This window comes from Bolinopsis microptera, chromosome 1, assembly GCF_026151205.1.
Source record: "Bolinopsis microptera isolate Bmic1 chromosome 1, MBARI_Bmic_1.0, whole genome shotgun sequence".
Taxonomy (NCBI): Eukaryota; Metazoa; Ctenophora; class Tentaculata; order Lobata; family Bolinopsidae; genus Bolinopsis; species Bolinopsis microptera.
The window spans coordinates 1,374,857-1,391,367 of NC_087072.1; the positions used below are offsets into that span (position 1 = coordinate 1,374,857).

The following is a 16,511-nucleotide window of genomic DNA, read 5'->3' on the forward strand; positions in this document are numbered from 1 at the left end:
GGCCGCAGCTCATTCACTAAATCTGTTGTATAGTGTGGTCTTCAGGTCTTGTTCTTTGCTTTTTTCGAACAATTTACTTTTTTACGGCCAGGTAGCGCAGTTGGTTAGAACGCCTGTCTTACAATCGTTAGGTTGCGAGTTCGAAACCCACTGACTGCCTGGTCGTGGGGTGAGCGTCGTCGACGTTCAGCTAAGGATCATGAGTGGTCCATGCAGCCCCCCGGTCTACTCAGCCGAATACTCGAGAAATCGGGTGTGAGGGTTAAATGAGGAGCTGCACATTGCAGCAAAGTCTCGGACGAAGAAAGTATGGTACACACTACCTTAACCGTCACTGGCCATAAAGATCCTTCGGCTTCCTGTAATTGGCTGGTTGCACTTGTGTAACATTGTGGCTGTTGGAATACACCGAAGTAAAATAAGTGTCTAGATTAAAAAAAAATGTTAAACAGGGCACAAGATAAAAAGTAAGGCGCAGCCGGCAGCTCTCGAGTATTGAGTAAGCTGTCGCTTTAACATGTTGAGATTTATATTACATTACGAGATTGAATCCAAAATGTAGTAGTATGTAATTACGTAGAGTTTGGTGTTACGTCAGAAATATTTTTGTTGTAATTCAAGCCTTTCACTACTAAAGGAAACCAGAGAATTATTTACCAAACCTCATGAAAACTAGACAGCGCAAAACTGAGAAAGTATTCGCGTGATAATTGAAGTTTGCATTGATGGATGGCATCCGCGCGTTCCGTAAAATAACACTCATGCGTTCTAGAGCAGTTAATGTTCTAACAGTGTTACTATACAATGAGTTCCTTTCATTATGTGAATAAGAACCAGCCCAAATAATTACAGATCAATTATCTTGTTTGGAGAATAAAGCAGTTTAGATTTGAACCATGTTTACAATAAGACGTTTTATCGAGTCAATGTGTCACACAGTATTGCATTAACGCAACAAGACATGTCACATGGTATTAGAAGAGATGGAAAATAATTTCCTTGCAATTTTGCAAGAACACCTCCTCTTCTAGTTACTGGGGTTGTAAGAGGGTCGACCTTGTACACTCCAGGTCTAATTGATAAATTGGAGCTCATTAATAATATACATCCTTCTAGGACTGGAGGTAATTTGATACCACAAATGTAGTGGACAAGAGTATAGAAACTTCGGATTGATTTATAGTTGGGATAAAAAGATACAAAATCTTTTAAACAACAAAGAATTCTGAAACTAATCTACGAACAGAAACTGCTTCGAATAATTTCATGTTACCGGTCGGTAACAAAGATTGAGGTGCGAAGTGATTGGCTAAAATAAACTATAGACTGTAAAACATCGAGTTCTGCACAGACCACAACTAATATCGTAAGGATAAATTGTCGAATAGACATCGCAATTTGAGTATTTTTGGTTTTTGTATGTGTGTTAATTGGATCAGAGATTCCAGCCGAATACTTACTCATTAGTCATTATGCACATTGCACACATCAATCGATGTTTTACAGTTGTTTACCTAAAAGTAATCAGTCAACACCGACAGTTGCCCCCACATAAAAGCAAAATCCATTCCGTCAAAAAGTCAAACTTGAACTAAAACGGGAACATCGGTCAGAACAATATAACAATGATTAAACAACAGTATTCATTACAACACTATGTACATCTTGCCCCCTCTATCTGTACAATCGTCAAATTTCCCGAAACCTTGTTTCGAACATTCCAACACATTCTAGCAAACACTCTTAATAACTCGTGATCTTCTCCCATCTGATCATCTGTCACGTGGTGTGATGACGTCACGTGGTGTGATGACGTCACGTGAATATCTCGCTACAACTTTATCTACCTTTTAGCTCTCTCTGTACATTCTTCACGTGTCTAGAGTGGCTTCTTCTTCCTTATCTTCTCTTATCCTCTTCTCTAGTGCTCAAGTAGGCTGTCTCTTATCATCCATAGCCTTCAGAATAGGCTGTCGTTTAGCCTGATATCTCTGTCTTAGGGCTGATATCTCTTGTTCCATTTGATGGTCCAAGGTAACTAACTGCATTCTCAGATCCTCAAGTGACATTTCCTTGAGGAAGTTAAAATCGTTTTTAGGGTGTGGCTCGGGCTGAGGGCTGGTTTCCTCATCGTCCGGTTTTTCAGGCATAGTAACAGGTTTCCTTACTTGGTAGTGCTTCATGAAGTCAGGTACGTATTCCTGGGTGCCGCTCACTTTGATTGTACCGGAGTCTGCTATGAACATTGTGTCGTTACTGGCGAAACTGTTCATTGTACCGTTCAGTATCATTGTACCGTCTGAGACTATGGAGCCTGAATCCTTGCCTGAAAATAAGGAACAATTAGGAAACAGATCCTAGGAACATACACGCAAATAAGGAACATTTAGGAAACAGATCACAACATACACGCAAAGCGATTAGACAGGTACGTGGTTTATAATTCATCGTTTAAACCAAATCCCGAAAAAGCAGTGCAATAGATTTGTCAAGTATTTGGGCTCCAAGAAGGAGGGAAATAATAGCTATCGACTATCGTCCTCAGAAATTAATCACACAACAATTACATAATTGTATTTACATAGTATTCAGTTATTTACAACGTGGTTTTTACATATTATTCACTTGCCTAACGAGCTTATTATCATATAAATTCCTTTCCAGGCACCTTGTAAAAGTAAATGAATAGTGTATAAGTAGAATGTTACTTTTAACTTTTAAGGATTATGTGTCGCACAGCTGGAAAGACAGCTGTAGTCGCGTGACACGTGATGCCCATATACGGAGTCGTGACATTACACGTGATGCCCATATAAGGAGACGCGACATTACATGTGATGCCAATATAAGGAGACGCGACATTACATGTGATGCCAATATAAGGAGACGCGACATTACATGTGATGCCAATATAAGGAGACGCGACATTACATGTGATGCCAATATAAGGAGACGCGACATTACATGTGATGCCAATATAAGGAGACGCGACATTACATGTGATGCCAATATAAGGAGACGCGACATTACATGTGATGCCAATATAAGGAGACGCGACATTACATGTGATGCCAATATAAGGAGACGCGACATTACATGTGATGCCAATATAAGGAGACGCGACATTACATGTGATGCCAATATAAGGAGACGCGACATTACATGTGATGCCAATATAAGGAGACGCGACATTACATGTGATGCCAATATAAGGAGACGCGACATTACATATGATGCCAATATAAGGAGACGCGACATTACATATGATGCCAATATAAGGAGACGCGACATTACATGTGATGCCAATATAAGGAGACGCGACATTACATATGATGCCAATATAAGGAGACGCGACATTACATGTGATGCCAATATAAGGAGACGCGACATTACATGTGATGCCCATATAAGGAGCAGGAGGTGACCGGGAATCCCGGTACCGGGATTGGCAATTTTGAGCTATCCCGGTCCCGGTCCCGGTCCCGGTCAACCGGGTCAAGTCACATTTTTCATCCCGGTCGCGGTCCCGGTCCCGGTCAAATGCTGATTTATGATCCCGGTCCCGGTCCCGGTTAATTCAGGATTCTTGGTCCCGGTCCCGGTCAATCACTCAAATTTGCTGGGATTTTGACCGGGATCTTTTACATAATTTCATTCACTGTGATTTTACGTTTTTACTTTCATTCATTGTGAATTTCATCTTTAAACAACCTCTGAGCCAAATAAAACAATGTTTAAAATTGCTAAACAAGTTTAGGTAACTAATATCGTTACATAACTCATAAGTGCAAACTAACATCAAGTTTTCAACTCGGGCTACGCCCAATTGTCAATTGGAATTGGAGAATGAAACTGTTGAATAATTTGAGGGATCATTGATTGAGGAATGAGGAATGAGGGTGAACTTGAGTAATCAGTACATGAACATTATTGGTGTAGTACAATAGGCCCATGCCCCATATTGACGGTTTCTTTTTAGTTTTTTCTAATTTAATATTCTAGTTATTACTTATTCAAATTGTTCAATTATAATGTAAATGAAAGTTGCAGCTTTCAATATGAGAATACCAGTTTTGGTCCCGGTCATCCCGGTCAAATCCCGGTCAAATCCCGGTCAAATCCCGGTAAAATTGGATTGTTGGTCCCGGTCCCGGTCCCGGTCCCGGTAAGATAGAAATCCCAGAAATTATTGGTCCCGGTCCCGGTCACGGTAAATTGATAATCTCAGTCCCGGTCCCGGTCCCGGTCCCGGTCAAGTCACATTTTGTATCCCGGTCCCGGTCAGGCCTAAAATCATGTCCCGGTCACCTCCTGATAAGGAGACGTGACATTACACGTGACGTCACGACACACGCTTACATTACACGGATATAATAAACACCACTGTACTTACTACTTACTTACTGTACGTGACACTATTATGGGAGTAGTTCATTAGACTTGACTGGCTTGTACAATCTCACTGCTGGTGATAATACCTTATATGGGCATCACGTGTAATACGCAACCAGACTGCACAATGATCGCTAATAAAAATCTTGCACAATTTCTGATATTTCTTAGCACATTGTGTAGTATTTTCAGCTCATTTACTTTTGCACGGTTGGAGAAATTTAGCCCATCATGTCTGTTAACCCAATTTAAACGTTTTACAATTTCTTTGTTCAGTTTACAGGTAATATGTCAAGAAATATTGCAACATCTGCAGAAAGCCTGTAATCTAGTTCCTGATAATGTTGCAGAAATTGCGGTGAGTTAAGAAATAGTCGCGTCACAACCGTAAAAGTCGGCTTTTACACGGCTTCAGATAGTAATTAACAAATACTGTTTCCTTAAACACACATATTTTCAACAACTAGATTTACACTGTCGTAGACACATAGATCATTATGTTTGTTCATGAAATGTATGTCATCCAATACTCTTGTACCTTGATGCATATAAAGTTGGCATGAAGCCAGAGTTTATCATCCACACTAACTCGAACTAGTTATGATGCAAAGCACAAATAACATAGCTTAATTGAGGGTAATCTTTCATAGTGTTACAGTCATGTTTACATCTGCTTCCTTCACTAGTGTTACAGTCATGTTTATATTCCTTCACTATTAGAGAGAAAACCTAGAAATCCTTTAGATAGTCACTGTGTTCCTCATCAGATTCCTCTTTAATTTCCCAGAAATCTTACACTGCTCCGTCACTGGACAGTTGGAAACCCCAAATAATCACCTGCCATATAATATGTACATTCCAGCTTGGTGTAGAATTTACGTTAACCTGGCAAATTTACATTATAGAATCTTTCTCTATTCCAGCTTCACAAACACTTACATTTCACGTTTCATTCACTTAAGCTCTTTAGGGCAAAATCAATCAAAACAACCCTCTAATAACCCTCTAATAACCCAAACATTGTTGTGGTTTGAAAGATTGCGGTGATCTGTTCAATATTACCAGAGTTAGAAACTCAGTAGTGTATAGTTACTGTGTAGTACTGTGTAGTTACTGTGTAGTTTCTGTGTAGTTGTGAGTGTAATAAGAAATATATCCCTACTCATTAGGTGGCGGGGAGCTACTCAGACAGGAGCTGTGTTACATCCTACACTCCATCCTACACTCCATCCTACACTCCATCCTACACAGTACACTCCATCCTACACTCCCTGACTCATCCTACACTCCCTGACTCATCCTACACTCCCTGACTCACCCTACACTCCCTGACTCATCCTACACTCCCTGACTCATCCTACACTCCCTGACTCATCCTACACTCCCTGACTCACCCTACACTCCCTGACTCATCCTACACTCCCTGACTCATCCTACACTCCCTGACTCATCCTACACTCCCTGACTCATCCTACACTCCCTGACTCACCCTACACTCCCTGACTCACCCTACACTCCCTGACTCATCCTACACTCCCTGACTCATCCTACACTCCCTGACTCATCCTACACTCCCTGACTCACCCTACACTCCCTGACTCATCCTACACTCCCTGACTCATCCTACACTCCCTGACTCATCCTACACTCCCTGACTCATCCTACACTCCCTGACTCATCCTACACTCCCTGACTCATCCTACACTCCCTGACTCATCCTACACTCCCTGACTCACCCTACACTCCCTGACTCACCCTACACTCCCTGACTCATCCTACACTCCCTGACTCATCCTACACTCCCTGACTCAGTCTACACTCCCTGACTCATCCTACACTCCCTGACTCATCCTACACTCCCTGACTCATTCTACACTCCCTGACTCATCCTACTCTCCCTGACTCATCCTACTCTCCCTGACTCACCCTACACTCCCTGACTCACCCTACACTCCCTGACTCATCCTACACTCCCTGACTCATCCTACACTCCCTGACTCATCCTACACTCCCTGACTCATCCTACACTCCCTGACTCAGTCTACACTCCCTGACTCATCCTACACTCCCTGACTCATCCTACACTCCCTGACTCATCCTACACTCCCTGACTCATCCTACACTCCCTGAATCATCCTACACTCCCTGACTCACCCTACACTCCCTGACTCACCCTACACTCCCTGACTCATCCTACACTCCCTGACTCATCCTACACTCCCTGACTCATCCTACACTCCCTGACTCACCCTACACTCCCTGACTCATCCTACACTCCCTGACTCATCCTACACTCCCTGACTCATCCTCCAGTCAGTTACATTAATGACAAATTCACCGGAAATGTGACTGTAATAATAACACGCAAGCTCTCTGTTGAGAAAGCTGGGAGTTATAATATATACTGATATATTATATAGTATATATTATATAGTATATAGTAAGAGTAGTAGTCCCGGGCATGAACATGGGAGTTTTAAATATAGCTCCGTGGTACTGGGTATTGTACAGTGTACCCAGTACCAGTAAATAGTATTGTACACTGTACACTGTACAGTTGCAGTGTACGCTGCGCGTGTACGCTTTACAGTGTACAGTGTGTGTATCCTGTATGATTGTGTGGTATAGAGTGTACAATGTACACGTGACATATGTTATTTAAACAATGTTTCGTGTATTTTATCGTACAAAATCATACTCCTGACACCTGGCCTGGTAGACACAAACTGAACATTATTCAGGGGGAGAACTTTAAGGTCACAATTTTGATTTAGGCCTTCTAAATTAAAACGCTGAAAACAATGTACTTTATCAACTGTGACATAAAATCAACCAGTGCAATATCATGTGTGTTTACCCAGGAATGTTAGCGTATCACATCTAGTGAGTTAACTCTCACACACGGCTCTATGAGCTCACTGTTTATTGTATACACTTTATTTACATTTACTTGTTACTGGTACAGTGAGGCATGTACAATAGTAGTGTACAAAATGTAAGCAATATCACACTCACACACACGTGTACAACTACATACATTCTTACACAACACAAATATACACATACACATTACACTTATACACAAGGCAGAGGGGTCTATATAAGGTATGTTACACAGCCTGTCAAATACCACAGTTAACTCACATTAACAAACTCTAAGGGCGTGTGAAATGTTGGCCAAAGAGCCGAAACTCGCAAATTTCGAGTTTTGCGTATAAGTTACGCTCAATATGCGCATAAGTTATTACATCGCAATATCTAACACAGTTCTCGAAAAGTAGTTGAAAAATAAATCCTTTTATGTATTTATAACTGTTGGAGATGATGAAAATATGGGTCGAATAGTTAAAGATAATATTACTAGTTATTAATAGTTGAACAAATATTTAATAAAGTAGTAAGAAGAAGCCATAATATATAGTAGCTAGCAGCTACAGCTCTAGCCTCTATCCTAACAAATGTAAATATAAATGTAAATATATCCGGATGTAAGTAGGCACTTTACAGGTGTGTCCACTATACTATAGAACTAAGTACGAATACACTACAGTTACAAATACACTATAGTTATACACTATAATAGTTACAAACCGACAAATATCATTGTATTAAAATATTTAAGTAAGTATTAAAATAAAGTAAGTATTAAAATAAAGTAAGTATTAAAATAAAGTAAGTATTAAAATAAAGTAAGTGGATTACCGTGTATGATCATGGTGTCAACTTGTTTTGACATAGCGGACACCATAGTGTCATACTCTTCGTCCTCTTCCTGGAAGGTAATAGCTCCGTTATCCATCAGGTCTATAGCTTCCTTTACCATCTCCTTCATTCCTGATAGGTTCGCTCTGGGGGAGAGGTCAATTAGGATCCAGTTTTAATCACAATTGTAACCAGGTATAATTATAGATGTGGGTGGTGGTGAGATATAGTTTACGACAGCTCAAAAGTCAGCGCTTATAATTATGTGTGATTATATTGCATAATATAAGCGATTTTTCAATAGCACGCCCTGAAAATCGAGTCTAAAATCTAAATTTTTTTAGCAATCACCTTGAAACTTTCAGGATATGCTTTTAGAATAATTTATATTATGAGAAGAGAGCCACAATTTAGAACTAAGTCTTTTATTCAAAAAATTGTTCGATTTTGAAAATCTTGGGTCTCGTTTTTTGACGATTTTTAGACATGACCCAGATTTTCAAAAAAACTATTATATATATAACGTCACGTTTTAAGCATCATATTATTTATATAGATAGTTGGAATTGAACGAGGTTAGATAGCTATAGGAGCCGATTGCTGGGAGAAATTAGAACATTTTGTAATGGATTTCAAAGTCTTGCTTTTGGAAAATTGGGTTTCGTGAGCACTCTTATCAGGTAAAACCAGGTAACTCGTGCCATCTGATTCCAAACGTCCAGACTATAGAAGTGGGGCGACATTTCACCAATTTAGCTGAGTATACAAATTGAGAGCTGAAAGGGAGTGTAGTGAGAACAAAGTCCCACGTGTCACTAACAAAGTCCCACGTGTCACTAACAAAGTCCCACGTGTCACTAACAAAGTCTCACGTGTCACTACACAGTACACAGAATGTCCAATGTACGGATCATTTATAACCTATCTTATGTCAGGTGTTGTGGTGAGGGGGTGACATGGAATATTATCAAAGGTGATGACATCATGTTGAGAGAGATCTACTCACACATCCCCCACTTTTAGTGTCCCAACCAACCTAGTTATAAACTCAACTACTCACACATCCCCCACTTTTAGCGTCCCAACTAACCTGGTTATAAACTCAACTACTCACACATCCCCCACTTTTAGCGTCCCAACTAACCTAGTTATAAACTCAACTACTCACACATCCCCCACTTTTAGTGTCCCAACTAACCTGGTTATAAACTCATCTACTCACACTTCCCCCACTTTTAGTGTCCCAACTAACCTGGTTATAAACTAAACTACTCACACATCCCCCACTTTTAGCGTCCCAACTAACCTAGTTATAAACTCAACTACTCACACTTCCCCCACTTTTAGTGTCCCAACTAACCTGGTTATAAACTCAACTACTCACACATCCCCCACTTTTAGCGTCCCAACTAACCTAGTTATAAACTCAACTACTCACACATCCCCCACTTTTAGCGTCCCAACTAACCTGGTTATAAACTCAACTACTCACACATCCCCCACTTTTAGCGTCCCAACTAACCTAGTTATAAACTCAAATACTCACACATCCCCCCACTTTTAGCGTCCCAACTAACCTAGTTATAAACTCAACTACTCACACATCCCCCACTTTTAGCGTCCCAACTAACCTGGTTATAAACTCAACTACTCACACATCCCCTCACTTTTAGCGTCCCAACTAACCTGGTTATAAACTCAACTACTCACACATCCCCCCACTTTTAGCGTCCCAACTAACCTGGTTATAAACTCAACTACTCACACATCCCCCACTTTTAGCGTCCCAACTAACCTAGTTATAAGCTCAACTACTCACACATCCCCCACTTTTAGCGTACCAACTAACCTAGTTATAAACTCAAAGCTACTCACACTTCCCCCACTTTTAGTGTCCCAACTAACCTGGTTATAAACTCAACTACTCACACATCCCCCACTTTTAGCGTCCCAACTAACCTGGTTATAAACTCAACTACTCACACATCCCCCACTTTTAGCGTCCCAACTAACCTAGTTATAAGCTCAACTACTCACACATCCCCCACTTTTAGCGTACCAACTAACCTAGTTATAAACTCAAAGCTACTCACACATCCCCCACTTTTAGCGTACCAACTAACCTAGTTATAAACTCAAAGCTACTCACACTTCCCCCACTTTTAGTGTCCCAACTAACCTGGTTATAAACTCATCTACTCACACTTCCCCCACTTTTAGCGTCCCAACTAACCTAGTTATAAACTCAACTACTCACACATCCCCCCACTTTTAGCGTCCCAACTAACCTAGTTATAAACTCAACTACTCACACATCCCCCACTTTTAGTGTCCCAACTAACCTGGTTATAAACTCAACTACTCACACATCCCCCCACTTTTAGCGTCCCAACTAACCTAGTTATAAACTCAACTACTCACACATCCCCCACTTTTAGCGTCCCAACTAACCTGGTTATAAACTCGTGTTTTAAAAGCTGCTCCGCAGTCAGTCTGTCTTCAGGTAGTTTCTTTAGACAACATCGCAAGAAATCCTGAGATTAATCCAAATCAGAGATGTGTAGCGATGTTTCCAATGAGCCAGATAAATAAACTATTAAAAAAGTGAATGTACACAAGACAGGAGAACTCCTAAATAAAGTATTAATGAGTAACTAACCTTAAACTTTTAACTAACCTTGAACAGGTCGCACCATTGGTCAGGTTGTCTGAAAGAAGGAGGCTGTTTGGTGGGTATCATGAATATAGCCCTCATTGGGTGGATGTCTGCGTAGGGGGGTTTACCCTCGGCCATTTCCAGAGAGGTTATACCAAGGGACCACACGTCTGCCATACAGTCGTAACCTACCTGGGAGAGGAAAAGTTATAATACTGAATTAACATGACTCAGAAAAGCCCCTGAATTCATTTAAACCGTTTACTAATAACATAATTGAAAATTATAATTTAGTACTTGTAGGTAAGAAACACGAGCCTCTATTAGTTTCAGTAAGTCATATCTGTAACCCAAACTAAAAACTCTTAAGAAAATAACGTTAATAACTTACCTCCTGTATAACTTCGGGTGCCATCCAAAAGGGAGTGCCAATAATAGTGTTACGTTTAGTCATTGTGTCGGACAACTGTCCGGCTACACCAAAATCTGCCAACTTGGCAGCCCCGTCTGCCGTTAATAAGATGTTGCCAGCTTTCACATCTCGGTGGATCTTTCTTTTGCTGTGCAGATATTCTAGACCTGGAGCACATTCGTTTTCAGGAATAAATTACTTAAGGGTTACAAAATTGATCCAAAAATATTATGGGTCTCGAGGGAAGTTGAGCTATATTTGTTTTGATGTATATGACAGTGATTCGATCGGAAACTGCAGGACAAATTAATAACCGTTATCTAAATCGTTGTCAACTTTTTTATACGTTGAGATGGGAAAATCTCGGAATTATTTTTTTACGATTCTAACAAGGCATCAAAAGGCCTCGTTAGTTTCTGGAATAATTCTTTACAGAAACCCCACACCCTGGCCCTATTTATTACTACAAAGTAACATACTATTCATGACATAGTTTGTGGATATTGTGGACTAAGACATAATCATTTTATTTTACAAAGCTGTTTGCTGTTAAAATTTCACAAAACCTAAAGTTTTTTAGTTTTAAACTTATTTTACAAGACGTGTTAAACAATATACATATTTTCGTTGAGTACACCAAAATTGTAACATTAGAACTCAACTTGGAGCTGCATGTCAACCCCGGTTTCAATTTCGATAAGAACTTCTTATTTTGTAATATATTTGAAGAATAAAAGAGTTGTGTCTGGCGATTTATTAAAAAAACATAATAGGTATGTTACTCATACAGATTTCTGTTACTCATACAGATTCCGACAAATTTTGAGCTCAACAATCTCAAATAAACCAAATAAAAAGCATACCTTTGAGGGTATAGTATAACACAGTCTGAATCTTATCCTCATCGAAGGGTTTCTTGAAGAGTCTCATCATGTCAGAGACACTCCTTGCAGCACAGTACTCCATTACAATCCACAGGTCGGAGTTTTTGAAGTAGCTCCCGTAGTATTTTACAACAAATTCACTTTCACACTGTCGCATCATACTAATCTCATGTAAAATGTCCTGAAATATTATCATGCTGTAAAATGTTTCTGAGAATGTGCCTCTAGCAAATCATTACATGTTAAATAAAGCTGGAACAGACATTTCATTTGATAAGAAATATGATGTAGATTAAAGGCATTTATTTAAAGATGAATTAAAATGCACTATAATAGCCAGATTTACCTGCAGATCAGAGTCAAGTGGAACTTTCTTGATGGCGACAAGACTGTTTGAAGCTTTGTGGACAGCTTTAAACACACTTCCATAACTACCTTCTCCTAGCTTTTCTTTCAGATCAAATATCTTTTCAGGTTGAATATCCTGTTTTGTATTCAGGGATAACAACCCATTGTTTGACATACCTTGATGATAAAACAAAATAAATAAATTCAATGAAACAATAAGTTTTATTTTACATTCCTTTATCAATCATAAATAAAATAAGAGCTTAAACCACGAATTAGTTAACTAGAAGTAAACTTGAGGAAATATTCTTTGGTGATTGTATATATAATTATTTTTAAAAATTTATTTGGTTGTTAGTATTTTTATTATGGCAAGTGGTTGAATTTAGGGGAATTTAGTGAGACAAGGTCAGTTTCTCTATTGTCTTAGAAAAATTTCTCCATTACAGTAGGCAATGCTGAGTGACAGGAATGAGGGACCAAAACGCTTGGGGCTAACAATGGCCCAATTGTTGACCTAAAATTAAACGAAAGAAGACTACTACTTTACATGCGACACACCAGACTTTGATTAAAATAACATCCCAAAAAGTTAATCAGTCCTGCATAAGAGTAGTGGCATAGCGTTGCATTTTGGCGCCGCTGCGTGAAAGATAATGATTAAGAAGCTGTCATATCTGCAGATGAAACCCTATATTAAGATCTGGATAGGGGTCGTTCACATATTACATAATCAATATTTTGGCAATTTTTACCCCCCCCCCCCCCTCTGTAATCAACCGTAATCAAGACCGAACCCCCCCCCTATATTACGTAATCAAGGTTTGACCCCATCCCCCCCCCCCACATTTATTTATTAAAAGCTATCAGAACAGATTAATGAATGAAATAATCGCAAAGCACTTACGAAACGAAAATTGGTTTAAAAAACGAAAATTTTGATTAAATAATTAACGAAAATTGTCCAATTGGTATTTCGAAAATCGGTAAAAAATTAAAATTTTGATTACGTAATCAACGACCAAACGTTACAACCGTCATCTCTAGCAATAGACTTCGGAGGTCTAGACGATAATGACTCAAGTAAAGAACGAATACCCAATAAATTGCTGCAGTGGAAACCAGCACAAGGAAATGATCCAGAGGTAGACCTCGAAAGTCTTGGCTCGAGCCTAGACTGTGTCAAAGAGGACTAAAAGACCACTACTGAATCCAGCCCCAACATAAAAGACATGATCTTTTCAGCATGGGATAGGAAAGAGTGGCGGACTTCATATCCGCCAGACCGATTCAGCGAATACCGGCCACTTGAATGATGGACAAGACCGTTGGAAGTACAAGTAACAAGTGAGTACAATAACTGTATTTTAAGAACACTTTTAACCATACGTGCTAGTTTGTGATGTGATATTTTGCATATTAATAAAACAAAAGTTAATAAAACAAAAGTTAAATTTATTACCAATTATTCAATCAATACATATCATAAATTCTAATATTGGAAACACAATGCAGAATGGATGTCTTAAACTATAATTTTGTTGTCACTAATAATCTATTTACTTTCAAAGTTGAAATTTAGTTAAGTATGAAATGCCACCACATCATAGTTAGGGTAAAATATAATTCTTAAAAATTTTAAAATTGAGAAGATTGCTCTATGACTTAAAATTTAAAATTTAGCAAAAGATATCTAATTTTTAAATAGTTGGTTACAGTTTATGACAGTACTGGCATGATCAATTTTATTGTGGCTGGTAAAAGGACCCAGTTGCCTGTAAGGGCTTTACCGAACCCCTGGGGACCACAATGTGATAGGATCAGGCCAGATGTTTCTATGTAGAGCAATTTATTTATTTCGGAGCTATGGTTACGTGGTATAGCTGGTGGTCATGTTTAAAGGTCAGTTTATCTTTGTGTGCTAATTATCCATCCAGATGCTTAGTGATGTGAGTAAATCATGCCCTTCTACAATATATAACGTTTAACTATAAATTTGTTTTTACCACATAGCAGAAACTGTGGCACTAAGGTCAAGAATTAAAAATTTGTACTCTCATTGATAGTTAAAGCGTTTTTTTCCCCAGCACTACTACACAACAAAAACCTGTCGGCCCACCGAGGAAACACAGTCGCAGAACAAGGAACCCAATTGTGCTCCTCTATTCTGCGATCGTGTGTATTTACTATAAACTAGCTAAATGCAGTTAGTAAAATTTTCTGGAATCATTAAAGTCGTTTGATTAGTTTATGTGTCAAAGTAATGTCCATGATAATCATATATTTGGATCCCCGGTGGGAAAACACTCGTCCCAAAGGCTAAGGCAAACCTTTCAATGTTTCACCATACGAAGTAAGGAGATTTGAACACATACTCAGCCTACAACTCCACCCATGGGACGAGACGTCGTGAGCCCCAAAATATATAGCATATACCCAGTCAGCAAACACTATACACAACATACATACGATAACAAACAATGTATAATGCCATTACTTCATTTAAAAGAAAATATATCTGCTATCTAATTAAAAAAAATTGAAGAATAAACCTGAAGAGAGGAGAAGGAGAGAGGGGTTTGGAAGAGGTAGAGTAGGAAAACAACAGGATCCTGTGCCGCAGGATTTTAAAATTTGTTGTATGATGATTCGTTTTGTGTCGTCTCTTAGATTAATATAGGTCTGATACCCTTGTGTAAACACATATTAGTTTTTGTGAGTTTCAAACCAAATCCATATTATTTGAGGCAGTAGATATAAGAAATCACAAACAAGCGCTTTAACACAACTTGTTGACTACTTAGTGCTTGATCTTCACAGTCGGGTATAGATAGGTAAAAAACAAAATATGCGCGGCACACTATTTAAAAATGCGCGGCACGAATATTATAAAATTTGAGCTCTATTTTAAAGAAAAATTTTATTTTAATATAATTTGATTGCCGAGGTAAATTTTTCACAGCTGTAGTAGTTTAATAGTGCTTTAGTACAATATTGCAATTGCGACTTTATTTTGCTTTATACTTTATTTTATTTTAGCACTTGCCGCGGCGCGGAAAAAATAATATTTGCCTCGGGCAATGCAATAAAATTATTGATAATATTTCAAATGCAAAAAAAGTAAAGTGGTGGGCGCTATTTCGAAAAAATTTAAACGAGTAATATTCGTCAAAATAAAAATAATATAATTTGACTTAAAAGTTAGCCAGGAAAGTAGCATTAGTTTGTATCACGTGGTGACCCCCACGGTCGTGGTGAACCCCACGGTCGCTTCACGTGGTGACACCCACGGTCGCTTCACTAGTTTATCGTCTTCGACGATACAGGGGGAGCCGCGCACTTCGTGCGCGGCGGGTCATACAACGTATGACAAGCATTAGTAACATTTACAAATGTATCATTTATAGTTTATAAGACTGTATATACTATATAGTCAACCATGATTTAAAATTTGAAGTACATAGTAGTACACATATCGTTCCCAAGTTTTGTAATATAAGCACAGTTTCAATTTATGCGATTAAGTTAAACCCATATTCCTATTGACCTATTTGTAGACATTCGTTTCGTGAAAGTTTTGTTTTCTCTCATCAACGTTGGTGACGAAAGTTTTGCTTTTTTTGCTAAGGGTGACAGCTTTTTTCACCGTGCCCTCAGACTTCTGCTAGCTACTATACTCTCAAGGACTTTTTAAATATATGCCATAAACATCAGTAAAAATAAATGTCAACGCAATGCAATGGGAGTCTTGAAGCTGTCGCTACCTGGGCGGAGCAAACCCCCTTCAGTTATTTGCCTCAGCATTTGGCTAACAACGTCAACTTCGAGACGCAAGACTGTGAACACGGCCAAGGAGAAGCTGAAACATCAGAATGAGGATATACGGCAAACATCTTCTTACGATGGTTGAGATCATCAATAAATAGTAGCCTAATCACATCTTCAGATTTGTGAAACAGTCTTCAAGACTGGCAAAGGCCAACCTATTTGGATAACCCTATAGGAACCTCCCCCAGCACTGGAAATCTAGCCTAAATTATACACCCAGGATAGAAGTGGGCTAGGAACAAGCTTGCAGCTTCCGATGACAATGTATTCAACCTGGTGTCATGCTTGA

The 16,511-nt window shown here is 39.0% G+C and overlaps 3 protein-coding genes across 3 annotated transcripts in view; all 3 read right to left on the bottom strand.

The window, feature by feature from the left end:
- LOC134817457 (leukocyte elastase inhibitor-like) overlaps positions 1-16,511 on the bottom strand; it is a 99,529-nt gene that overhangs the window by 59,426 nt on the left and 23,592 nt on the right. The gene's annotated exons all lie outside the window — the stretch shown is intronic.
- Positions 1-16,511, bottom strand: part of LOC134817536 (ubiquinone biosynthesis protein COQ9, mitochondrial-like) — a 91,937-nt gene that overhangs the window by 51,840 nt on the left and 23,586 nt on the right. The window lies entirely within an intron of this gene.
- The window catches only part of LOC134817435 (serine/threonine-protein kinase 3-like), a 38,917-nt gene continuing 23,578 nt past the window's right edge, over positions 1,173-16,511 (bottom strand). Inside the window, exons 2-8 of the mRNA XM_063826580.1 lie at positions 12,393-12,571; positions 12,026-12,227; positions 11,142-11,329; positions 10,772-10,942; positions 10,546-10,628; positions 8,095-8,240; positions 1,173-2,326 (exon numbers count right to left, since the gene is read on the bottom strand). Of these exons, the coding sequence (XP_063682650.1) occupies positions 1,929-2,326; positions 8,095-8,240; positions 10,546-10,628; positions 10,772-10,942; positions 11,142-11,329; positions 12,026-12,227; positions 12,393-12,569 (1,365 nt within the window). The 5' untranslated portion in view covers positions 12,570-12,571 and the 3' untranslated portion in view covers positions 1,173-1,928. The remainder of the gene's footprint in view (positions 2,327-8,094; positions 8,241-10,545; positions 10,629-10,771; positions 10,943-11,141; positions 11,330-12,025; positions 12,228-12,392; positions 12,572-16,511) is intronic.